Source organism: Urocitellus parryii, chromosome 7, assembly GCF_045843805.1.
Source record: "Urocitellus parryii isolate mUroPar1 chromosome 7, mUroPar1.hap1, whole genome shotgun sequence".
NCBI classification, from domain to species: Eukaryota; Metazoa; Chordata; class Mammalia; order Rodentia; family Sciuridae; genus Urocitellus; species Urocitellus parryii.
In genome coordinates this window covers 47123559-47150479 of record NC_135537.1, presented here as the reverse complement: position 1 = coordinate 47150479, position 26921 = coordinate 47123559, and the positions used below count along the sequence as shown (strand labels likewise).

The window sequence follows — 26921 nt, the reverse complement described above, 5'->3', positions numbered from 1 at the left end:
TCCACTCTGTTGAGAGGACCAGGAGAGGACAAAGAGGGAAAGACAGGTGACCACTTAGGAGGTTAGTGCAATAGCCCTATGGGAGAAGATGGGTGGGGACAGTCATAGGGATAAGAGTAGCATGTGATAAAATTCTGGATGTATCCCAAAGGAATAACCAAAAGAATTCACTATTGCTTTGAATATAGAGTATGAGAGAAAGAGAAGGGTGAATTTTGGGCCTGATCAAAGAGAGGAATGAAGGTGCCTTTGTACATCAGAGAAAGACTTGAGAGGGGCAAATTTGGAAGAGGTGAGAAAAACTGATTGGTTCTGGATATGCACATTTTGATATGTCTAACAGACTTGGAAGGATAGATACTGCATAGGCGATTGGTACAGATCCAGAAAGAAAATACAAATTTGGGAGTCATCAGGTGTTAATGTCACTTAAGGCCATGGAGCTGAAAAATCATCTATTTTTAGAATGTAGGGAGAAAAAAAAAGGAATGAGAATGGTGCTTGAGCCCTTAAGGTTTAGAGGTTGGGAAGAGGAGGAACCATCCATGAACAGTGAGGAAGAGTGGCCAGTCAGGTAAATCAATAGCCCAATACAGTGGTATCTAGGGAGCCAAATGAAGATGGTGCTTCAAGGAGGACATAAAGGATTAACTGTAAATAGGTGCTGATAGGTGAAAACAAAAACAAAGACAAAAACAAAAACAAAATCACAGAACCAGGGATTGGCCATCAACTCTGACAGGTTTGAAGGAATTATTGATGTTGATAAAACTGGAATAAAATCCAATAAAAGCTTTCATACAAGGTCAAATGAAGGAATAAGATCCTGGTTGTAACAGGTTCCGGAGAGCATGGGCAGAGAGGTAGTAGTAAAAGTGAATATAGGTAGCTGGTTTGAGTCAATTTGCTGTGACAGGCGAGAGGAAAAGTAGGCAATAACTGTAGCTCTCTTGGAACTAAGAGAGGAAGAGAGGTGTTTTGTTACTGATTTTTTTTTTAAGTATGGGAAATGCTATAACATGTCTATATGCTTATAGAGACTATCCAACAGAAAGAAAAATAATCAGGTATTGTTGGAGAGAAGGGAAAAATTACCAGAGTGATGTCTGTGAGTCAGAGAGAGGGGATTAGTTCACTGAAGAGAGCTTAGACGCGGTTTTCCTGCGTAATAGGAACAAAAACTGATGAAATGGGCCCTGGCACAGACACAAATTGGTGATGGGAGCATGCAGAACTTTTCCTCTGATTGCTCCAATTGTCCATTTACTGCTTTTTCTTATACCACAGAGTAGCATAGCTGTTATTCCATTGTCTGTCAGTGTCTTACAATAACAAGTTCTGTGAGTTGGTGCTCACATCAGGGCACTGTTGAATGTCTGCATGTGAGCTACGGTTGCAATGAAATTAATCATTAGGCCAGTTTACCTAGATGATGGTTGGGACATAGACTACATGCTGGAATATTACTGTCTCAGCAGAATTAGGCTGAATTTCTATTTGATACAGAATTATTAGACATTTGAGCTCTTAGTTTTATGTTTTACCACATTATGTAACAAACTGTCCAGATATTATGGGATGCTGAAATCATGTAAAAACAAATAAAAACATTGCCTTCCATATAAGGAAAAGCAGCCAAGACATTTCATGAGCAGTGAAAACAACCACATATGAAAACATTTCTATATTTAAAATGAGAACAATATTTAAATCTAAAACTATAGTTATAAAAGTTCTTATCAGAAACTTAAAAACATATATATTATATATTCTTAATATATAATATATATATATATATATATATTCTTTCACTGTGTAATTCCCCTTCTAGCAATCTAGCAGAGTAAAACACACATTTTATTCATGAACTGGAGAACTTCTACTATATGTTCTAAATGGCTGATCCTGTGCTAAACATCTGAGATGGAAGGGTCACTCTTACTGGTACTTGCCTCACATTTTCAGCTGAGTTATTCCCCATGACTTTGCTTGCTCACCTGCTGGAGCGTTCAAGTGCCTTCCTAGCTCAGAAGGGGCGTCTCAAAAGGATGCCATCTCTGCACTGAATCATTTATTGGCCAGCTTATTCCTGGGTTGCTTCTCTTAGATAACCTGTGTGGCATGTTTGCTGCTTCCTGAAAATTTATGTGCTCTAAACCAGTGTATTAGGTTTGCCATTTCCTGTGCCAGAAATTACCTCTCACTGGGTGGAAATCCTTTTTCTTTCTTATCTGAATCCAGTCTGCTACTCCAGGTAGGGAGGTATCCCTCATTCTCCACATCTCTACTCCTGTCTCCTGCTGAAGCCAGTCCTTGGTGGACTTATCAAGTCCTCATCAAGTCCTCATCCCAGTAAGAAACACAGTGAGCTATACATTTATTTTTTTTTTTTCAGAATGGAGAGTTTCCATTTCACTTATTTGACCAGATCTTCCTGTCTCCATTAATCAATTAACTTTAAAATAGAATCAACTAAGCCTCTTTTCTAGGCTCTTGTTACTAATATATATTTGGACTATTAGGAATGCCATTAAAGGGGCTGTGGCTGTGGCTAATTGGTACAGTGCTTATCTAGTATGTGTGAGGCACTGGGTTCAATTCTCAGCACTGCATATAAATAAATAAAATAAAGGTCCACTGACAACTAAAAAATATTAAAAAAAGAACACCATTAAAGAAACTGATTATAAAAATCTCTTATTTATCATACAAGACTGCTTATTAAATACTGTCAGACAAAATTTCTCTCAAACTGCAAATATCTCTAAAAATTACAATATAAACTAAAACCTTAAAAGCAACAATAAAATTAAATTGAAAGGAAATGTAATAATGTTAATTAAAACATACAAACAATTCCTATAGTTTTGACTCTGTGTCCTAGAAATGATTTATGAGGAACAACATTCATGAATATTTTTTTCTGATAGACCACATCTCTAAGTGTATAATGGAATTATATATATATATATTTTTTTTATTGTTGGTCGTTCAAAACATTACATAGTTCCTCATACATCATATTTCACAGTTTGATTCAGGGGAGGGGGGATAGTAGAGAATAATATAGACAGCAGAATACATCAGACACTAGAAAGGCAATATGTCAATCAATGGAAGGGTAACTGATGTGATGCAGCAATCTGTATACGGAATTATATTTTTTGACAGTGAACTTATTTAGAATTCATCTCTTCTTTCAAGGCAGAGATGGTAAACTGATGACTTGTAGCTGTATTTGGCCTATGGTTTAAAAGAACTTCAATTTTATTTTCAGAGAATTCAAAAGTATGGACTTCTAGATTTAAAAAAAAAGAATTTAGAAAAAATCAGATGATGTGAATCACTCTCAGCTGGGTTGACTTCATGAAAGGAAGGAGACCTTTTCTTGAACTCAACGTAGGAAACATTCAGCATTCCCTCCTACCTACCGTCTATTGTGTCATCAGGATTGCTCTGTTGTTTTCCATCCTCTCTGGAGGCTTTATTCAGGAGGATTATTTGCCTGCCTCATAGTAATCTGAATTTATTCTCTTGTATAATTTTCAAAATTTCCAGTCAATATCCATCAGTCAATCATAATACACAAGAAGACCATATTCTGAAAGTCATAATTTAAGCACTATAAAAAACATAAAAATTGTCTAATTTCCTTTTTTTTTTTATGCCAAGAGGAAGAAAATAGACACAGAATTTCTGTGTGCTCTGGTTTTCTATGGCAACAAGCAACCGAGCTGTCATCTCTCCATGATAAAGAGTGAAGCTATTTAAGATAGGACCACAAACTGTGTCTGTAGGCTGGTCCTCTCTCAGGGCCACTACACATACTCATAACATTTTTATCTTTTGTCTGCTGACTCATGTCAACCACCTACCAGTACAACACTACTGCTATTTCCGATACTCGCCTGCTTTGTCTTGGTACATTGTATCCAATTTCTCACAACATTACTAATGACTTTTAAGAGTACAGAAAGCAGGAACAGACACTCTAGAAGGATATTCACCACCATATTTTATATCTATCTATCTATCTATCTATCTATCTATCTATCTATCTGTATATATATATATACCATAGTATATGAATATTATTTTATACATAATATACACTTAGTTATATACTACTAATAAAATTACTTTGTTGAAGTTAGAGTGGATCATCTGACTATACTATATTGAATGCTAGGATCACTGTTTTACTCCTGGGATTACATGATATATTGGTTTACTTTTGGCTAATTAATAGCCAAAATTAATTAATAAAGTACACTGAATTTCTGCTATTTAATCTTAAGAAAAGGAAAAATGAAATAGTGGTGGCAACATATCACAAAGACATCAGGTTGATTAAGTCATTAACAATTTTAAAGTATCTTAATGCAAAACAAAGCTTAAATGTATTATCAATCTCAGAAATAAAATGCTGAGTCTCCAGAGAAAGTAGTAATGAGAGTTTTCATATGTATATTTTTGCTGATTCTTTTTTATTTTGCTTATAATATTTTTTTCAGTAATACTAAATCTTTTTTGTAGTAAAATTTATCTAGCATTTCTTGTATTGCTTCTGAATTTTGAATGTTAGGACTTAGTATGTGTTTCTACAAATAAAGGAATTTGTTTATATTTCCCTAGTACTTATATGTTTTTACTATTTTTATGTTTAAATCTTTGGCCTATTGGGAAATTATATAGTGTGTGGCATGAAGAATAAATCCAATTTTAGTTTTTTTATTAATGTCTATCTAGTTTCTTTAATACTGCTTATTTAAGTCTATCTTTCCCTACTGATTTTAGATGCCATCCTTATAATATACTATATTTCTATATGTAGTATTATATATATATATATATATATATATATATATATACACATTATATATATATATATATTATTGATTTTTCTATTCATATGCCAATGTCACACTTTTTGAATTGTAGAAGACTAAGTAGGTTTTAATATTTTGTAGGACTAAAACCACATTCATTACTCTTATTTCTCATCCTTTTCCTATTTTTGTTTTTTTGTTCTTCCAAATGAATTTTATATTAAACTTGTATTTAAAATCAACTAGTTAATATAAGAAAAACAAAAAATAAAAATAAAGAGAGAAGAGCAAAAACAAATAACTGGTAGATTTTTAAAATTATTCTCCAAGTTTGAAGTGCAGCATATTCACTGGTGATTCTTTCTAAGTATTTTCCCTTATGATTTATTTTTTTGACCTCAGGACTACTTAAAAGTGTGTTCTTAATTGTGTGAGATTTCTGAAAAGTTTAGCTTTAAAAAATTAACATGAAATTTTATGGCAAAGTGATTAGAGAATATATTCTATATGACATAAAATCTTTAAAACTTTCTTAGATCTACTTTATGTTCTAGAGAAATGGTTCTCCTTCCTACATGTACACTAGAATTTTCTAAGAAGATTTTTAGAATTACTCATGTTTCTTACCCACTACAGACCAAATAAATCAGTAGTACTGGAGGGTAAAATGCAAATATTTGTGTTTTTGAAGAGCTCTTGAGCAGATGTTACAAGGTCTAAAGCATAGTATAAGGTCGATTTTTGTATTTGTTCTAATTAAGCTTGAACAGGTACTAGACATGAGTTTTTTCAGTGTTCTTTGGATCCAATTTGCTAATTGTGGCATACCAATGTGCACTATCTTTGATAACTTTAAATACTTGTCCATTCAAAAACAAAGAGAATTATTTTGCAGTTACCCACACTAGGAGAGTGGGTTCACCAGTTTCATTTAATAATTGAAAGAATTGCATGCACTGCCTCTTACTTGTCATCTTATAAGACCATAAATTTAGTATATGGAAGTTAAAAATTCTGTTTTAATTAATATCACATTTCAAAGATATTTTAATATGCATGTTCACTTAAGATATTTTAAAATTAATCAGACTTATGTCTTTTAGTTCTCAATTGTCCCTCTTTATAGGAAATATTTTAATTTTATCTTATTTAAGAAATAGCAGTTTGCTTGCTATTTCAGCAGTTTTAGGTTCATAGCAAAATTAAACTAAAGAAATAGATTTCCTATACTCCTCTGCTCCCACCATACATAACCTCCCCTATTTTCAATATCCTCCAACAGAGTTGTACATTTTTGACAATTAAACATACATTGACACATCATTGTCATCCAAATTCCATAATGTACATTAGAAGTTAAGGGGTAGCTACTTTTTTTACTTTCTTCATATCTGGTTACAATCTCCACTGCTTAACTTTGCTCTTCTACCTCTTATTACAATTTTTAAACTTCCTAATTTTTTATTTTAATTACATTCTGCATTTGCTTTCCAGAAGTTCAGTCATGCATGAAAAGGTATGATTTTATATTTTTATCCAGTATTTTATATTATATTATCCCCAAAGAATTTTCTAAAAACATTTAAATCTACTTTATTGCTAAAAATAGAAGTTAGCAATCATTATTAGAAATAAATGGACAATCTGTTGTTCAAAGCATTCATAATGCTTAATTCTACAAGTATTCTTATCATAGAGGAAAATTTTCAATTTTGGGCTAAAAGTAATAGTGCATAATTTTCACTAAGTACCCCAGAAATTTGGTAAACATATAGCTGATTTCCTTTTTGTTTTTTATTAAAAGCTTGTAAATTATTGAAGTATAAATTGCATTTTATTTTTGTAAACTTGATAGGTGACATTCCTTTTCTATTCCAACTCTAAAGGCACATATGGATTTTTAAGCATCTTTCCTGCAGTGATTCTTGCTTTTTCTAGTTACAAGACAATAAATGTCAGTGTTTATGAGGGCTGATAAGATTCTGAATTCTATTCTGTTCTCATTGTTCCTGCTGCGAAATGATTGCCTATTTTAAAACCACCCAAATAGAGACTGATTGCTATTATGAACAAAGACTATTCATAGAAATAACCTTCCTTTTCAGCGTCATGGGTAGCAATGGTGATGAAAAGTCATGTACTATACTGTAAGTCAGTCTGGAAGCACACCCCAGTCACAGGCACTGAATGTTTTACTCCCTTGCTTGTTCATCATTTAACCACTTAACCTATCAGCCATTCAACTCTGTCTCTTTTTCCAGAAGTAGCTATTTGATGTTTCCAGGCAAAACACATCTTCTTTCGCTTGCTATTCATTAGTGTCCATCAAAATATATCTTTTTATATTAAAAAAAATAAGGATGTGCTGCATAGAATGCCAGAAACAGGCTGTTTTCCTTGGTAATTGACAAATGATATCAGTGGGTCTTTCCAGAGGTGAACCTCGTGTCTTTTAAAAGACAAATGATTCATCTGAAAAGATAACAAATTGATTGGTTTTTTTGGGGGAAGATCAGAAGAGAATTTCTTTTTCTCAGATGGAGAATTTAGAAAATGTTGTGAAAGGATATAAAAAAGAAGGAAAGAAAGAAATCTAGTTTAATTCAAGTGAATTCCAGTCAGAAACGTGGACATATAATACTGGAATATCTTCAAAGAAGATCTCTTCCTTGGCTGACATGTATTTGAGATAAGTGGTATTACTTTGGTGAGGAAATTAGTTTTAGACAGTATTTAGAATCTTGTTGAGGGCACTGTACTTTAGCCACAGAAAAAACAGAATCTATACGGTTTTAATTCCTTTATGTGCATAATGGAGATGGTGTGATAATTAACTTTATGTGTCAACTTGATTGGGCCACAGGGTGCTCTGATCTTTGGGCAAACATTATACTAGATGTGAAAGCATTTTGGATAGGATGAACATTTAAATCAGTAGCATGAGTAAAGCAGGGCGTCTTTCTTAATGTGCATCTCATTTAGTCAGTTGGAGACCTGTATTGAACAAGGAGGCTGATCTCCTGAGAGTAAGAGGAGAGTCCTTCTGCTCTTTTTAAGCTTGGATACTTGCTTTTTCTTGTCTTCAGACAGAAAACTGAACCACTGATTCGTTTTGAGTCTTGGGTATGCCAGCTTCTGGACTGGAACTTATACCTTTGGCTCCTTTGGTTCTCAGACTGGAGTTGGAAAAACACTATTGGTTCTCTTGAGTCTACAGCTTGGTGATTATAGATTTTGGGAATTTTCAGCCTCCATAATGTCCTTAGCCATTTCTTAATGATAAGAATTTGTATATGTGTATATCCTATCAGTTCTGCTTCTCAGGAGAACCTTGACTGATATAAATGGTAACCTTTATGCTTATATTCATCATGGTCTCTACCCCTGTGCATTTTCTGAGAATAACAGAAACTATAGATGTAATCAACAATATCACACTGCAGTTTTCACACAGAGACAGCAAAATTCCCACTCTGCATTCTCCCCACTACTTGTTGATCAGCCCAGACACATTAATCCCTATTCAGCCCAGGGCTTAGGCCACAGGATAAGGTAAATGCACTTAGAATAAGAAACCTACTTTTAAATTTTGTTTATTAATAACCTAACTTTTTCCAAATTTAAAGTAATTGAGGTGAGGACTAGTCAGTCACATATCTATATTTAGTGCCTACAATCAATCAAATCCTTAATGCTTTTTCTAGGAGAAAAAGCTTTTTAAAACTTAACCTTGCTTAAAGTTGAAGATGCTGATTTTTAATAACTAAATGTACCAAAATGAGCTTTACTCATTGAGGGCACTATGAAATGGTATTTTCAATAGACAATTATTTTATCATTGATCTTATGTAATCATATATAAAATTATGCTGTTTAGGATTCTAGGTGTGGTAGCATTGTTGCCCATGTGGTTAAAACAGAAAGTTTTGATAAGTCTTACGTGGTCCTGGAAGATTAAGATTTCCATTAACTTTAGTCAAAGGTGACACTAGAACTAGCTCATTTTAAGCTGTTCTTTCAATGCTTGTGGTTTTCATTGGTCCTCAGAAAAGATGCAGAAAGTCTTCCTGTAGCAAAGCAAGAGCTTTCAGCTAACTTGGGCCTACTTAGCTCATCAATAATTCTCTAGGGGCACCACTATCTATGTTGCAGAAAGTGTTGTCAGGAAAATATCAAAAAAATGATCTGGATGCAAACAATTTTGCCAGCTCAGGAAAATGATAGTGATGCAAAGCCAAGAAGAGAATAAGGAATTAAGACTGACTTGGCTTATTTATTTACTTATTTTTGTGGTGTTGGGGTTGGATCCAAGGGCCTCACACATGCCAGGCAAATGCTCTACCACTAAGCTACATCCCTATCCCAAACAGAGTCTTTAGAGCCTAAGGTTGTTTCCTCATTCTCTTTATAATGTGCCACCTGCCACCCTTGCTCTTACCAAGGATTCCAAGCTGGAATGGAAAGGCTTGGGTGCCACTCATGTTTTGCTATCTCCTCTTGTAGACACTATACAATTTTGAAAATTTAGAAGTTCCAGAGAGATAAATCCAGTAGGTTGAGATTCACCCATTAGTTCATTTGATCAGTAGTTTTTTTAAGTTTATCATGTACCAGGTACAGAGCTAGGCAATGGGGATACCAGTCATCAATAATACAGATACCATGGCCCCTGTCATAAAGAAGCACACAACCAAGAGGTGAGACCTATGGACTTTAATCAGAGAATCATATGAATTGCAACAGGAATATACACCATGCAAAAGCTCTTATTACAGGGGCATATGACCTACTTACAAAGAGCATGAAAGGCCTTTCAAAGGAGGGAATGGTCAAAATGCAATCTGAAGAGTTGATGTCAGCAGGAAATGTGATGAGTATAAGAGACTGAAATATATGCAGGAGAGGTGTGGCTACAAAAGGAAAGTGGGTAGTAAGGAGATGTGTTGGGAGATGGCAAAGGGAAAACAGGGAGGAGATAGACCAGGCAGATTCTCAGAGGACATATTAAGGAGTTTCATAGTATTGAACTGTACTGTTTGACCTACTTTCTGGGCAATTGAAAACTTTCAATATTTTTTACATTTTCAGAAAAGCAAAAGTACTCTAGTAGGAATAAATATGGGTTAAGAGGAATATATCTCCCAAAATATTAGTTATGGATTCAACTTCAGTTCCTTCAAAGCCTATTACTACTACTTATTGCAAAAACTTATATGTATTAAAATAAATGCTAGAAAGAGAGATTAATTCAGAAGGTTAAGCTATTGGTTAAAGGGGAGTATATTGGCAAGAGAGAGGAAAAAGTTCCACTCAGGAATTCTAGTCTTCTGCAGTCTAATCTTATCTGAGCTAACCCTATTACTATAGGCAAACTAATTAACCTCTCTGTGCCTTGGTTGCTTATCTGTGGAGGGAAGATAATGATGACCTACTAATAGGAGTGCAAAGCATTCTGCAAGCACCAATAATTATATAAATAACATAAATAATTACTTATCCTGTTGTAAGATTCTAGTCCTCACCTCAGAGTTTAAACATCTTCTCTTTGCCTAAATGATACATCAGGTTTTATTTTTTGTCAGATAGCACGATAGCATTGTGTATGTATGTGTTAAGAGAGAGCTTGTGTTTATTTTCATATATAGCCAAATTTGTGTTCATTGAAAATGCGCTCTCTCTTACTGATGCCTATTGTTCAATCAGCAATACCCTGGATCCTAGGTAATCACATTAATTCGTACTGACAGCAGATGGTTTAAAAGAGTAAAGAGCTGCCGAGAGAGAAGGAGGGGTAGAGTGGGGTGGAGTGGAAGAATAGTTACTTTTACCTGTTTTTTGAAAGGCTAACTCCTCTTGCCTGCTAAAGATGAAGAATATTTCCTTATTATTTCATAAGTCCATTGTAATTATATCAAATATAATGAAGCAATTCAAATTGGATCAGCAGGCCCATAACGTCTTACCAAGAAGATGAAAGGACTCCTACTTGGATTTTATTGTGGATTCACATTTAAATTGGCACCTCTTTTGTGATAGTCCCAATAATTTTATGGGAAGTATTTATAAAACTTTGTTCTTTCAGTAGCATAAAAAATTGCCCACTTCTGTAGCAACCTTTGGTTTTTATGCCACACTTTCTTTGGTTGATGGGAAGAAATCATAATCTTCTGGAACAATAAAATATTTACAGAATTGAAATAGCCATTTCTTTGTGAACTTGGGGAAAATTTTCTTTAATTATTTCCTTTTAAAATGTATGCCTAATACATATGTGGGCTGTTTCTATGATGATACAGTGACTCACACGTGTTACTGCAATGTTTCTGTGGGGGTGATTTGGCCTACAGCCGTGCGCCTGTGTGGAGCTCTTGGTTAGTGGCCATGCCTGGCTGTTAAGGCGAAATGAACTGGACCTGAACCTACCTTTTAGTTCTTGCCCATTGCTTTGCCTTATGTGACTGTTGTGGTTTTCTTGCTCTTTTGTTCAACTAAAGAGGAATTAGGTGTTAGAATTATTTTTGTGTGTGTGCAGGACCCAGTACTATCTCCAACATGCATCATATGTTTTATTAAATTCTCACCTGATTGCTTCTTCATTCTCAGTCCCCATTTCCTTCTGCTCTGATTTTGTTCTGGATGGTTCCATTGAACTTTGAGGGTCAGGCTTTGTGGTCAAATCTCTGGAGGAATTTTTCTCGGAGTCTTTATCTATGGCAAAGAAGTAGTATATAGATAGGAGAATGCACACCACTCTTGTCACAGTTATATTTGACAACACAAACTATGGAGATTCTGTTTGTCTTCTGGAATAGTCTTCAAGGAAGGCCTCCCCAAGGATTCCTGCTAAGCCAGGACCTTGTGCAGAAGGAGTTAACCTGTAGACCTTCAGACCAATAAAAGATACACTTAAAATTGGTATGTCATGTAATAGAAATTTTACATGGTATGTATTTCTTTTTGATATTAGCAAAGCTGAACATGAGCATTCATCATCCAGAAGGTATTTTTGGTTTTGCTAAATATTCATAATTTATTACTAAAGTTGATGCATCATAAAATCTGCAAAGCAAAATGGGCAGAAATGATATCATTATTTTAGAACTTGCATTCTAATTTTTATGAGATCAAATATTTGATTTTGATTTGATCATCTTTAGCTATGACACCCTTTCTGAAGAAGTGACACAGACTAGCACATACTAGCTTTATTTTCATTCAGAAATTAAATTTCTCCTATCAAATCTACAAGTACCATTTTCAATTAATATAGCTTAAATTGTAATTTACCCAGAGAAGAATCAAATCATTGGTAAATATTTGGATTAGAGAGAAGTCTTTAATAAAAGTAAATTATTTAAGATTAAAAGAAAATATAGACGGTAAAAGGAAAAAAGAATACAATTTACTGATTATTCATTAGCCAGTTTCTAATTTATTTTTAATTGGATGTACTGTACTTAGAAAATTGAAACCAAGGCATGAATCATCAATCTTATTGTATTATAATATTACAGTTTTAAAATTTAAGCAAATGCAATATTGACAATTTGGATTTGTGAAAAATGTTCAATCAGTACATGATCACTTTACAAGTTTTCATCATAAAAGCCCTTTAGTATAAAATTTTCAGTGATCCATCTAAATATTTCAATGTGCTATTCCAGGAATATGTTTCAGGGATAAAAGGAATCGTAAAATTTAGTCACTACTTATAATTTTAAACACCTTATGAATAGGAGACCACAAACCCCTGGATATCTTAGGGATACTCTATTTTTATTTTGAAATTATAATATTTTGGGCTAGAAGATAGAAAACATCACTAAATATGTTTCATGATTGTTAGAGAAAAACTCTCCAAACTCCCAAATCTTTTGAGGGACCAAGGAGCCTCACCATAATCACCTCTTTAAAGTTTGTGTGTAAGGACCACATTTCAGGTGAAATGCTTCCGTGTGTATGAAAATCATAAGATAGAGTTCTTTCTATATAGACATGTGGTGCAATAATGAGTATTATCAGTATGCAGTAGCTTTCAGAGTAAAAAACTAACACCTTCACTATGTTGTTTGGTAGAAAAGAGGTATTTAACAGAAATATGAGAAAGAGTCTATGTTCCCTATGTGTTTGGGTTTTGCATTATTATTATTTTTTTGTTTTTCTTTTCCCAACAGGGAAAAAAGAAGTCATTTTTCATATCTGTGATGTGATTCCATGCTATACTGCTAATGAAGAAAGTGGCATCCTCTCCTTTCCTAGTATCCACAAATACTAAGACAATTACTGTTAGATATTTCAAAGCAGAATTCTTAATGTCTGGATACAGATGTTTAGTGCATTTATGGACTGGAACCCTGGAGACTGTATATTGCATACACATTTTTTTTAAACATAAAGATCTAGAGTTAACATGGATGCCTCAAAGAATTCTGAACCAAAAACTCATGATGGACTATTGTGTTCATATATTTTTGTAGAAGCAACCAGCCCTAAAAGAAATTTGGGATTAAAATAGATCATGACATATGAGTTAAAAAATCAGAAAAATTTTGAATTTAAAATAAGGAGAATCTATAAAACAATGTTTCTTATAAGGTTTTATTGACTTTCTTATAAAACCACGTGAGAAAAGCTGCATCCTATTCCTTCATTGTTCATTCAAACTACAGGATGTGCATTACATTTGCAATATATTTTTCTGTCAGTACCAGTGAAATAACTGACTATTCTGCAAAAAGTTCTTTTCTTCCATTTTTATAATAAATTTTAGTTTATCATCATATATTTGGATTGAATTAACTCTATGTAGATCCAAGCCCTTACTCAGTCTTGCAGAGACATTCTAAGCCTTGCTAAAATGACACTGCCTCTATTGTGACAGGTCTTGGGTATTTAGGAATTAATCACAGTCTATTTTGATTTGTGGATTAGCTGTTAATTACAAAATGAATACTTAATACCTCGTTGATTAAAATGAGGAACTAGTTATGGCTTATTCTTGGGATCACGGTAGAACCAAAACTTCAAAAAACCCAAGAGGACTTTAGAGTAAAAGGATCCCCATCAACTGTAGTTCAGTGTGGGTGTCTTTTTATCCACACAGCATGTTATTTGAGGGAACAGATGGTCAGAGTGTTTGTATCATCCTCATGAAAGTGAAATCTAAAATACGAGGCAAAATCTTGCTTTGGCATCTGGGTGAAGTTTTGTCAACCACACATTGTACTTCCTAGCTTCACACATGGACAGCAGGATTCCCTCTTTTGTAGCCACCCAATGAATAGTTTCTTTCTGCCAGTCGTGTTCTTTGCATGTTGTATAGCAATTGCCAGATCTCATCAGTACCCTTGGTCCAATTCTGCCCTGGAACGTGTGCCCATGGCAGACAGTGAAAACTGGGATCAAAGGGTCCTGAGATGGTTGCTTTGACTGAATGTGCAGAAATGAATTCAATTGAGTTTGCCCTTCACACACCTGGCCAAGTCTGTCTCCAGTCTGGCAGCACACCACACTGGGCCTGTGTAATACACTTCCAGTCTGTTTGGCCCCTGGAAGCAACACATCATGGCGACTGCATCAGGTGTGAAACATCTGCTTCCCTCTTCAAGAGAGGAAATAAGTGATGTGGAAACACATTGACCTTCCACATTTTATCAGGGGCATTAAATAAATGTTGGAAAAGGGTTGATCAAGGAAAGAACCTAATTTGGAATAAGGCTGTGAATGAGAAAAGTGCTTAACTGGCTTTTTTTTTTTTTTTTTGGATGCATGTGAAAAGGAGAAAACTCTAAAGACTTTCATTGGTAGGAATGTGTGTTCTGGGAGATGGTATCATTTCTAATCCCTCAATCATCAAATGCATTGTAGTTCCCCGTCTCAAAAATAAATCTTCTCTCATTAAGAACCATCAGTGCTTGAGTAATTAAATGTTGGATGAATTAGTAGAGACTGAGTCTTAACACTTTTATTAGATACATAAATGATAATATCATTTGTATCTTAATGAATGAATATTGGGAGTTAATGTAATGAATAACACAGTTTTAACAACTAGATAACTAGTAATTATTTTCAGGTACCAAGATGATAGTTTTTATTCGGCTTGTGGTTAACTTCAGAATTGCTAGATGTATAATGTCCTTAGAATAATTTTACTTTTAATACCTTGATCACACTTAAAATTATATATCTGTAGATTGTCAACTGTCATGGAGGAAGTTAACAACACAACAACGCACATGAAATGGAATGTGAAGAGTGCCCTAAAATGTCATTCACAAGGACAAGAAAAAGGAGTATTTTATACAAAGAAATGTGTAATCTATTAAAAATCCAGAGGAGGGACTCAGAGTAGATGAGATTTCTGGAAACCAACCCATCTGAGGAATGGCTTAAGGAACTTAAGTTCTTTAGTTAAGGTACTGACGATGTGCTAGTGACATAAGAGTCATTTCAAATTCTTTGAAGGCTGTAACATAGAAAAGACAATAGATTTATTTTTTACATTGTAGTAGGCAGAAGGAAGACCTAGCAGTGGAATTTATAAAACAAACAATAATCCTTCAAAACATTGTAACAACCAGTCTGACAACAAAACACATGGCTTTGTGGACTGGAGCTATTCAGGAAGAAGCTAGAACCTGCGCTGAGGGAGGCAGAATGGGATCAGAGCTTAGGTGGCCTTTAAAGTACTATAAAGTCTCAAAGGGATATTTAGGATGGTTTTGGACTTTAGGACACATCATTTCAAAGTAAAGAAATGAACAAATCAATAAACAAAAAAGAATAGGTAGCCTGGGTACCATGGGAGGATCAAGAGATCCTGTCCTTTGTCAATGTCATGCTTGGTTTCAGGGACATTTTAAATTGAGATTAGTTCATATAGAAAACACATTTTATGTACAGATATTAAGGAATGTGGGGAGTTACCAATGCTGGATACTGAATAGGGAGCTCTAATCCTTACATCACTAATTCTCTGGGTGACTCTGGGCAAGTTGCTTTTTTTATAGCAGTTTCCTCATCCATAAAATGAGAAACACTTTTGTCATGGGGATTTCTGTGAGGATTAGATAAAGACTCCATTCGAGAAAAATGAAATATAAACACAAAGTGTTCCACCAGCCAGACTGGCAGACTGGGTAAATTGTCCCCTCTCTTCTTTTTAAAGAATATATTAACTCTTTCAGGGATGCAAAGTACTATTGTATGAGGGGCATGCAAGAGCTTCCATTTACTTAAGAGAGTTCCAGGGACCAGGAAAACATATGTAATTTCCCACAAATCAGTGTTATTCTTATCAGAAAGAAGCCTAAAAGCACAGTTTAATTGAATTATGCAAATATATTTAAATCTTGCAAACTACAAAAACATAGTACTTATGTTTTCTTTTTAAAAAGAAAAATCCCATAGCCCATCCATGTTTGTTAGACTCTCTCTCCTAAGGTTTTAGTGTATAAAAAGGTAATAATAGGGGGCTGGGGTTGTGGCTCAGTGGTAGAGTGCTTGCCTAGCATGTGTGAGACACTGGGTTTGATCCTCAGCATCACACTAAAAATAAACAGAATAAAGGTATTGTGTCCATCTACAACTAAAAATATGTAAAGAAAAACACAGTAATAATAGTAATTTCATCAGTCAATCTGGTCTTCTATTAGGTATTTAAACTGGGATAGGTTTTCTATGTCTAGCTTCTCCTTTTAGCTGGTGAAGCTCTTCTCTGCTTCTCCCTCATCTGTGAGGCTGCTCTCTCTGTGCTACATGCAGGGATGGCGGCTGATGGTGCACACTGCAGGCACCTGACCTAGAGAGTGTGGCTTGTCCATAGCTGGCGGGTGACCCTGATGATGCTATGAAGGGCTCTGCCCAATGGGAACAGTAACTATTATCTAAGTCGGTCAGACTGCTTTCTCTGGAATTTGGACTAGGGAATACGTATTGGGAATGAGAGCAGTGCAGGGTAGATAGGCAGGGAAACACAGAGGTCATGGGAAATGAAGCCATGTTCGCTGGGAGTGAGAGGCAGAGAATGTAATTAGCTCTTAGAGCTGCCTCTGTCCCCTGAATGTCTTTTCAGTTTCATTTATTCACAAATTTCCTACAAGAAGCTCCTGCCACTCATTGAAGGTGCCCTGATTATGTCTCTGTCCCTTGCCAAACCATCACAGGAATTTTCCTCATCGTTTCAAACTAGAAAACACATTTATATTCGTCTTTTTTTCCCAACTAAGATTTCACATCCAAGTTTATTCATTTCTCAATTCTTTTATTATCATTATGTTGGTCATCATTTTGCAAGTACACTTCTTGTTAAGTTTTACAAATCTAATTGTTTACTATGTAAGACTATTTCTATTTGAATGAAGCAGAGAAATTCCTAAGTAGTTTTGATTAAAAAATTTTATATTTAAAAAATATATTCTCATCTTTTGGCTGATGAATAGAACTGATAGTTAGGGGGGTGGACTATACTACTAAAATTAGACATAGTAGCACCTCCCATGTATATCAATCAAGTTGGTTGGTCTTAGGGAAACTTGTATAGATTCTTGTAAATTAAATTTCAGTATAGACATTTTCCAAGTCTACATAGACAAATTAGATTGTATTTTCTAATTGTTACTGCCAGGGACTGAACAGAATTTCTTCCCTTTTTCTGACCTACTATTTGCTTTTTAAAATAAAATATTATAATATAAATATTAAATATATATATTAATATATATAATTAAATATATATTTATAAATATATATATATTTAAGAGTTGTTTTAGCTCTAGAGCATTGAACATTGAAGATTGCTATTTAAACTGAGAACTGGCTGAGACACAAGTTAAGTCAGTTTGGATCAGAGGTCAGGAACTGGGGGAGCCCTGGGATACCTCTGTAAGCCTGGGAATGAACTACACTTGGAGCCCAGAGGTTTTGGCTATGAAGAGCTGTTTGACACAGGAGGCCCAGCAATGTTTACCCACTCTCAATCTGTTTGCAAAACAAAGTGTAGGGAGGATACCATGAGGAATGAGGAGAGGAAGAGAAAGAGTATTACTAAAAACAATGCCAGACTTGGAATTTTGTCCAGAGAAGTTAATGTTCATGTGCATAAACAGCATTGAATATCTACTAGGTGGTTGGTTAGAGATCACAAAATGATCTTGTGAACTACATTGGACTAGAATTCAGGTTTTTTTTTCTTAATGATTAAAAAATAGTAATGTCTAAACATTAAAAAATGAACATTCAAAAACTGAGAAATTCAAATTACAGTTTGTATTTATAGTCTCTCTGGACATCAAGCAGCCCTTGACCATCATCCCCACGTGGTAGTGATAGGTGCTGAGTGGCCTGTTGAGACAGAGCATGGGTGATGCTCATTTATGTTCTTTATCTGTCCTGTGTCAACATTGGAATTTACTTACTTCAATGCTAAGTGCTTTTAATATATTACCTAATTTAACTTTCATTCATAACCTAGTGATGGTGATATCATTCTTATTTCATGCATGAGCAAACTGAGACTCAAGATATATTAAATACCTTGACTAGAAAGTTAGGAAGTAGCAGAATTAGGATTTGAATTCAGGATGGCAAACTCTCAAATGCTCTTTCTGGTTTATATATCTATATCTATATCTGGTATATATAATCTATAAAGGATATACATATATATATATATATATGTATATCCTTTACTATAAATTTTCATAATTGCTTGTAGTAAATCTCAATTTTGCTTTTTAAATTTTTCTTTTTATATTTAAAATTGGGCTATTCTAAAGCTGTATGTATTAGACTTCTACTTCTGCTGTAACAAATTGCCACACATTTAATGGCTTAAAATAACACAACTTTCTTTTCTTTTAGCTCTGAAAACCAGAAGTCCAAAATGCACCCTGTGTTCCTTCTGGAAACTTCAGGAGAGATTCCATTTCTCTATCTTTTCTGGCTTCTAGAGGTTACTTGTCTTGCTCCATTTGTAGCCCTTTCTTTCACCCCTAGAATGCATGGATCCAACCCATGCTTTCATTGTTCCATCTCTTTCTTCTGCCTCTGGCCCTCTTGTTTTTCTTTCATAAGGAGACTTGATTACACTGGGATACCTTGAAAACCCAGGATAATCTTCCCATCTCAGGAACCTTAATAACATAAGAAAAAATTTCCATCCAAAGTAACAGATTAATAGGTTTGGGGGATTAGAATGTGGTTTTTGGGTGGCTATTATTAAGTCTACCACAGCACACTTGTATAAGCTCTCAACTTTGCCCCCTTTTCACATGAATAAGTTCACTTTATCACATTATAGACCTTTATTAGGTAAATCATTTATATATTCTTAAAGGGTACCAAAATGTTTGTTTAAAGAAGCATTTAAGGTAATATACATTAAGTAGAAGCCTAAGAAAGATAATTGCAATCCAAAGAGGACATTAGTAAGTTATCTTTATTTGAATCCAAAATGTGTTGTGTTCTTCATTTCCATGGCAGATATAAATTAACCATGCTCTGAAGAAGATAAGAGTTCTATAATCAGAAATCCACATCTGCAGATTTTGTGACATTGCACCTGCATGTTTTGAAGTGAAGAACATAAAAATACCAAGCAATATATCAGAAGCTATCTTTAAACACTAATAATTTTGCTTTTTCAAGACAAAATATCTTAAATATAACTTATTCCTCTTACAGTCTTTCAAGATATGCTAAGTCTGCAGATTAAAAAGAAAAAAAAAGATTTTTCCCTTCTCACTCAAATAGCTCCTCTGTCAAATGAAACTTTCACAAAAGAGATTTTTTTTATCAGCTATGAAAAATTTAAGTTTACAAATACACTTTGAAAAAGTGTAACAAGGATCAGAATAAACTTGTCATCCCAGAGATGTGATCCTTAGTCTTAAGCCATTTTGTATTTTTCTGTGTGAAGAACTGTAATTTTGAAAGCATCACTTTTATTAACTCACAATAAACCAGAATTGTAGTTTAATTATCTCAATAATTCTGTGTGTGTGTGTGTGTGTGTGTGTGTGTGTGTGTTTTGCTTCCCTTGACTCAGATCTGTAGTGTTTTTTCCTCAATACTTCTGTTTGTTAATCGCATTTCAGTGTATGTAATGAAGAATGTTGTGTGATCTACAGAAGGGTCTTCATCCCCTTTGAAAATATTTTGAGAATTGAAGAATGCATTGTCTTTAGTTGTTGATAAAGAAAAGCAAATCCACACTTTCACTCTATCCTCTTACTATTTGAGGAGTTACTTTATGTGGGTTTTTTTTTTAACAGAGGTGGAGCTTATGATTCTTACATGCTTTCCTCTTTCATTGACACATCATACTAAATATTTTAAATCAGATCATCTAACAATTCAACAGCCACAGTTAAGCCATCAATAAGGAAGTAATTTGACATTGCATTCATATTGAAAAGCATAATACAGCATTTCCTTTTTTAAACTTAAATTTCCTTCTCAGGTAAATGAATGCTAACTATTATTATGAGATACTGCCTTCCTGTTTTTTTTTTTTTGGCTGAGATGAAAGTACAGAAGAAAGTTAGTATAAAAATATCTAATCTGTAGAAGAACAAGAAAGTATTCTTTATATTCTAATGTGCATAATAATACAGAACATCAAAAGAAGTATATAAATAAATAAACTCAAGGAAACTAAAGTGAATTTTTTTCCTTAGTTGTTTTGTTTAAAAAGTATATTGCGGGCTGGGGATGTGGCTCAAGCGGTAGCGCGCTCGCCTGGCATGTGTGTGGCCCGGGTTCGATCCTCAGCACCACATACCAACAAAGATGTTGTGTCCGCCGAGAACTAAAAAATAAATATTAAAAAAAAAATTCTCTCTCTAAAAAAAAAAAAAAAAAGTATATTGCTAAATGTAGACAAAGATGAGTTATAAAAATTAATTTGAAAAAAATCAATATCTTTATAATGTTATAAAGATGTTCCTACTGGGAATATCTTATTTCCTTCCAATGATTTAAGTTTACCATTTATCTGTCAAATTTGGTTGTTTTCTTCATATACATTCTTTTCTCTTAAATAGGAACAGTTACATTTAATTTAGTGTGGCCATTTTTTCAGAGTACTGCTTTTGATTGAGGGGATATTCCTTGACAGGAATGAACTTATTTACAACCTTTCTTGTGATTCGTTCCTTTTTTTCTTTTAAAATTTATTTCTATGTTTATCTACTTATTTAGTGGTGCTGGAGGTTGAACCCAGGGCATTGTTCATGCTAGGCAAGTGCTCTACCACAGAGCTACACCCCCTGTCTTGTGATTCATTTCTTTATTTACAATCTTGCTTGTAATTTTATGTATTTCTTATTTTTTTCTTCTTAGAGATGAGAAGTTTTGACTAATAAAAACTGAATTATGCTTTAGTTCAAATATTTGTTTTAAGCACAAATAGAAAGTCATTAAAAACCATTATACACAGGAGTTGTCTAGTGGATGAAAAACAAAACATTTGTTCTAGTTTTATGGCAATAATTTTATGTCTCCACATTTCTCAATGGCATTTTCTGTTCTAGTGATTCTATCATTTTGGGGTTTTCTTAGTTAGAATGTACTATTTACATGTGAGAGGAGGAGAAAGGGCTAGAAAGAAGTGCTGAGATTAGTTTGCATTAGGACTTATACAGTCAGGTAAAAGGATTTAGACTTTGTCTTATATATAGCATGGAGGCACTTAAGGTTCTCAAGTAGAGGTATGGGGTCAAACTCCTGGCTAATGGAAAGTAATATATAAATAATGTATACTATTTATCCAGTACTGGGCTGGATAAAAAGGGGAGACATTGGGTACAATAAAGTCCTAAGTAGAAATGACCAGTTAGCCCAGGAGTGGTGTAGGCGTGTAAGGCCTAAACCAGGATGGGATTGCTAAGGAAGCAAGTGTAAGGCCTAAACCAGGATGGGATTGCTAAGGAAGCAAGTGGGTCATTATGAAAGGCGATTTGGTGACTATTCCCCTTACAGGACTCCTAGGTAGAAGAATGGAACATGAGTGAGAATGGAAGATTTTAAAAATATTAGTACCAGAAAAGGAAGTAAACCAGGAGAGGGAGCTTATTTGAATGAGAAGATAAGGAATTCAATTTTAAATATGCTTTATTTAGGACCATAGAGGTATTTAAGGAAAATATTGGACTAGGTTTTAAAAAAATTGCTCTGATATGAATTCAGAATTATTCACGTAGAGATGAGATTTCTAACATAGAGAACTGATGAGTGATAGGAGCAGAAGTGTGAGCACTGAACCTTTCAACATGCACAACCCACATCTGCTTTAATGTCTTTATAACCCTTATCATTGCCTGAAATTACATTGTTTATGATGTGCTTGCTTGTCTATGATCAATTTCATTTTCTCTAGAATACAAGTTCCATGTTAGCACAGACTTGATCTATATTATACACCACCACATCACCAGTGAATGGAATGGCACCTTTTCACGCTAGGCCATAAAAAAGCATCCAGTGAATGCATGGATGAGTGACTGAATGAAGAAATAACAATTTTGTGACTATTTAGCTCTTCAACCCTAGATTATTCACCTGGTCAAGGACAAATGTTTCATCACAACTCGTTTCAGGAAAATATGTATTTCACTGTTTTTTTTTCTTTTCCCTATAGATTTCATTCTGACCTTGTGTTTTGGTGTGTGGCTCTTCAGATGTGATTGGAGTCCTCTTAGTTTTCAGAGACGTTTCTTCATTTTTGTTTTCTTCCTTTAAGAAACAAAATAGAGATTATAATGTGAATAATTTACATAAAAATGAAGTTGAATGTAAGATGCAACAATTTCTTCTCTCAATTATCAATTTACTCTTTAAAATTTAGCATTTGCTTATAACATACTAAAAGTAATGTTTCTTGCACTTAAATGGACATGCTTGGCCCTAGTATTGAGTAATCAACTTTGACCCCTACAGTGTTTTTAGCTTGGAAACTCTGATTTTGTCAGTGTCTCCCTGGCTCATGTTCCTCCCAATCCTGGTCTTCACTTCACACAACCCTAGTGTTGGTCCCAGTCGAGGTCTTTAGTGGTAGAGTTTAAAATGGTGGAGAGAAGAAGCTGGTTTCATCCCTTCATTTATAACTCTCTGCTTTCCCTTTATGATTTCATTTTGCCTCTACCGCAACATTTGTCTGAGGAACAGAGTGAAATATCAACTCAAAGCACAGAAAGGTTGGATCTCAAGCTATGTGTTGTCTAGTATGGGAAAACACACCCAAACAGGTAAGTGCAATACAATGTAGGTGATAAGATGATATCTGATGAGGACAGAAATGCATAAAAAAATAGAGTGGTCAATTCTAATGGAGTAAAAGGGTAAGGAAGCAGAAAGTTAAGTAGTCACTGATTTTATGAAGATGAGTTTTTTTTTTTTTTCAGGTGGACAAGACATGGAACACATATATTTTAGGTAGATGTGTTGTTAATGTAGAGGGTGGAGAGATATTATAGTGGAAGTGTTTCAACTAGGAAAAGTGTGAGATTTTGGGGTTAGAAAGTCAGCAGGGACAAGGATCCTGATATTCTTGTATGCTGATATGTAGTTCTTGATATTATTTATGGATACTTGTCATAAAAATATTTTAAGCTGAAAAGTAAATTAATCAAATGATTTAAGTCTCACAGTAACCATATGTAGTAGTCAAGACAGCCATTGTTATTATGATGGTTTTCCATAGAAAACTGAATGGCTAGTTCATATGAATGTGGCTAGAAGGCAAGAATTCAGGAGAACTTATGAATAATGACAAAACCTTTTGACTTCAATCAAGTACTTTTGCACCATGTTAGGATGTTATTCAAAAACAATTCTGTCATAGTTTTTATATGTTGTATAAATGTAGATTTATGTGAAAATTGGCTTTTTATTAAGTAAGAGAGTTTGTATTAGTCTCTCATTTGCAGTTCTTTTATTATTGGTTATTGGTAAGTAGGAATTACTTATGATCTTTTGGTTTATGAATGAACTTTTTACCTGACACTTTAAAAACAGTATAATTGATTTATTTATTCTTAGATATCTCCTTAAATGAGTCAAATAATCTATTTATTTGAGACTTATTGTTTAAATGCCATTTTAAAAGGTTATATTTTATGGGAAAAAATAGGGTTATAACTTTCTGTCATTTGTAACATTTAGCATACTTAAAATGGAAAAAAACTATTTTTCCTATACCCACATGGTCTTTGAAAGAACTGATGCACATAATTTCCAAATATGGCTTCGGATAAAATATGATGCCAGTAGTCTTTATGATTAACACCGTGAAATTATGGCTGTCAGGATGACAGGGGATATATCTACTTAAGAATTGTTCTACCTGAGCCTCGTTTAAGAACTTCAGCATTACTGTTCCTAAAGGAAGGACAACTCTTTAGAAAATTTCTGCTCATTTTACCTTCTCTCTAACACCTCTTGCTCCTGTAGTCAGAGTATCTGGAAAGGCTCCTCTGACATCCTCTGTTCTGAGGCAGTAGCCTGGTGATTTAGCTTTCAAGTACTAATGTCAGGAAGAACAGGACTCCTGGCCAGGCTCTGCCATTTTTCAGCTTTTTATAAGCAGTGAATCAAAATGGACCCAAGGCTTTTGTGAGGACTACATACAATCATGCTTGGAAAGGGCTTAGCACATCACTTGGCACATAGTAATTGCTTTTAGCTGTCATGTTGTCTAAGAGAATAATATATTCATTATTTCTGCATGCTCTGTGGGGAAATAATTGTGATAGGCAAGGATTAAACATGAATACAGTGAATATCATAGAGCAAAACACAGCAAGACTACCCAAAGAAATATATACCCAGCTCAATATTTGCAGCACTCCATGAGTCTATAAACATGCAAGTAATTTTGCATTGTAGGATTATTTTTTTGACATAAGAATTAGAAAGAAGCCCAGGCACTCTCATAAAGCAATGCTAACACTTCTCTCCACTGCAAGGAGAGTCAACGATAATCAGCTAAGGAAGGCAACTATTCCAGGACAATGTTAAGTAACACAATGTTGTCCCTGCTCCACATTCATTCCCTGAGGTATACCCCTGCTTGTGCTTGACATCTCTGATCCAGCTTTTTGAGATGCTAAATTATTGGTCTAAAGACCTTAGGTAACTTTAAAGTAAATCAGGAAATTGATTCCAGAGATAATTTTGAGCAAACATTGCTCTTATAGTTGTCACTTTGAATTTAAAACTGTCATCAAACCTCAAATTATTAATAATGATAATTATAATTACCACTCAGAAAGTACCTACTGTGTATTTTGTGAATACCGTCTCTGTTTCTTCTAAGGAGGCTAATAAGCAGTTATTATTATCTCTATTTACAGATAGTCTTAGAATTAAAAAAAATAGTCTATAGAAGGATGGAAATTTTGCACCAGAGAATTCCATGTTGTGGGGGGCTGTTCTGTACATCCTGGGGTGTTTAGTAGCACTTCTGGACTTTATCTGCTGGATTCTAGTAACATTCCCACTCCTAAAATGTGACAACCGAAAATATCCCAAGACACTATCAAAAGTCCTCTGAGTAGCAACATTGTTCCTTATTGAGAACAAATGTTCTGGAGAATTTATTCATAAAATGAGTTTATTTTTTTTTAAGATCACATGCTAGACATTCTTTGTTGAAACTAAATCATACAGCCATATTTCAATATTTGAGAAATGATTTACTATGATAATGGTAGAAGTGAAACTTGTTAATGGGAAGTCATACTTAGCTTTCCCAAATCCTAATATGATCTCTTAAGTGTTTATTATTCTATTTTAAGCCAATATTTATGGAATCCATAAATTACTGAGTATATACCCCAAATAGCCAACAACTTGGACAGTACAAGTAAAACTGTTAATAATGTTATCTATCACAGCATCTGTTAACTTCTGTTACCAGACAAGAAGTGGTGAGAATCAAGACAAACTCGGGAATGTGAAGAACATACCTGTCCTGGGGATGGCTGGGCTTGATGGCTCGGATGAGAACCGTGCCCTTTCTCATGGTTCTCTTCGGTGGGCTGTACCTTGTTGAATTTTATTCTCAGTGACTTAAACATCTTCTCTGAAGTGGTACTGGAAAACCCTCTGTTTTTATGACCCTGTGTCTTGAGGTAGAGAAATGTACTTTGTTTTTCTTTTCATTAGTAGACAAGCCAATTAGTTGTTTAATCAGGATTTTGTTCTGGTTAATTCCTATAGGCAACTCCCTCGCTTCTCAGAGCTTCGGCTTAAAAGCAGCAAATTACTTCTGCTTGGGCGATTTGCACTCTGTTTATGAACTTTCTAGAATCAAAATGCCCCTGTGAATAATTTATAAGTGGAGGATTAAACAAAACTTCATAGTTGATTTGAGTTGTTTAAATGTGATCATGTTGCCCATTGGTTTGTTTTCTTTCTTATTACTCACCTAGCTAGCTCCATCTAATTTTAAACAAAGTAATGCATGCAAATGATTCAAAAACAGGCCGTGCATGAGGTTCTAATACGAAGCAAGTAGTTCACTTCCCTAGTGCTCACCTCTAGTAATATATGAGGTAACTGTCTTAAACATTTTTTCCCCCTATTCTGGTGGTTGATTTTCATGTTGCTGACAACCCTGCTCATTCTACTCTTGTGTATGTGTGTGCCAATTTGGACCTTAAAACTCTGAGAGGCACAGGAACAGGATCAGGAATTGTTAAGAGAATCTTTTCTTTCTACTTAGAGTCCCAAACTTTCTTGATGTTCTGTGCTCTTTGACTCTTTTTTGTTTTATAGTATATCAAGATGAACTCCCCCCCTTAATGAAATCACTTCTCTTGTGCACTTTTAAATTAAAACAAAACCTTTAAGAAATAAGACCACTCTCCACATCCCCCACAACCAGGGCAGCCTGCGTCAATTCAGATGCTTCTTACCCTCTGTATTTTGCCATCTGGGGTTTTGTTTTAGATAACAGTTATGCATTTCAAACTTGTTACAGTTCATATACAAGAAAAAATGAGGTACTTGTGAAGGCATGATTTTCATTTGGTTTTCAAAATTAACAAAATCACATGTCCCTTATCGATTTTAAAAACATATTAGAAG

At 34.4% G+C, this 26921-nt stretch overlaps 1 protein-coding gene across 1 annotated transcript in view; it reads right to left on the bottom strand.

The window, feature by feature from the left end:
- Positions 1-25909, bottom strand: part of Cngb3 (cyclic nucleotide gated channel subunit beta 3) — a 137978-nt gene extending 112069 nt beyond the window's left edge. The window contains exons 1-3 of the mRNA XM_077801165.1: positions 25799-25909; positions 22484-22565; positions 11411-11537 (exon numbers count right to left, since the gene is read on the bottom strand). Coding sequence (XP_077657291.1) covers positions 11411-11537; positions 22484-22565; positions 25799-25909 — 320 coding nt within the window. The remainder of the gene's footprint in view (positions 1-11410; positions 11538-22483; positions 22566-25798) is intronic.
- Between the last annotated feature and the right edge of the window lie 1012 nt (positions 25910-26921).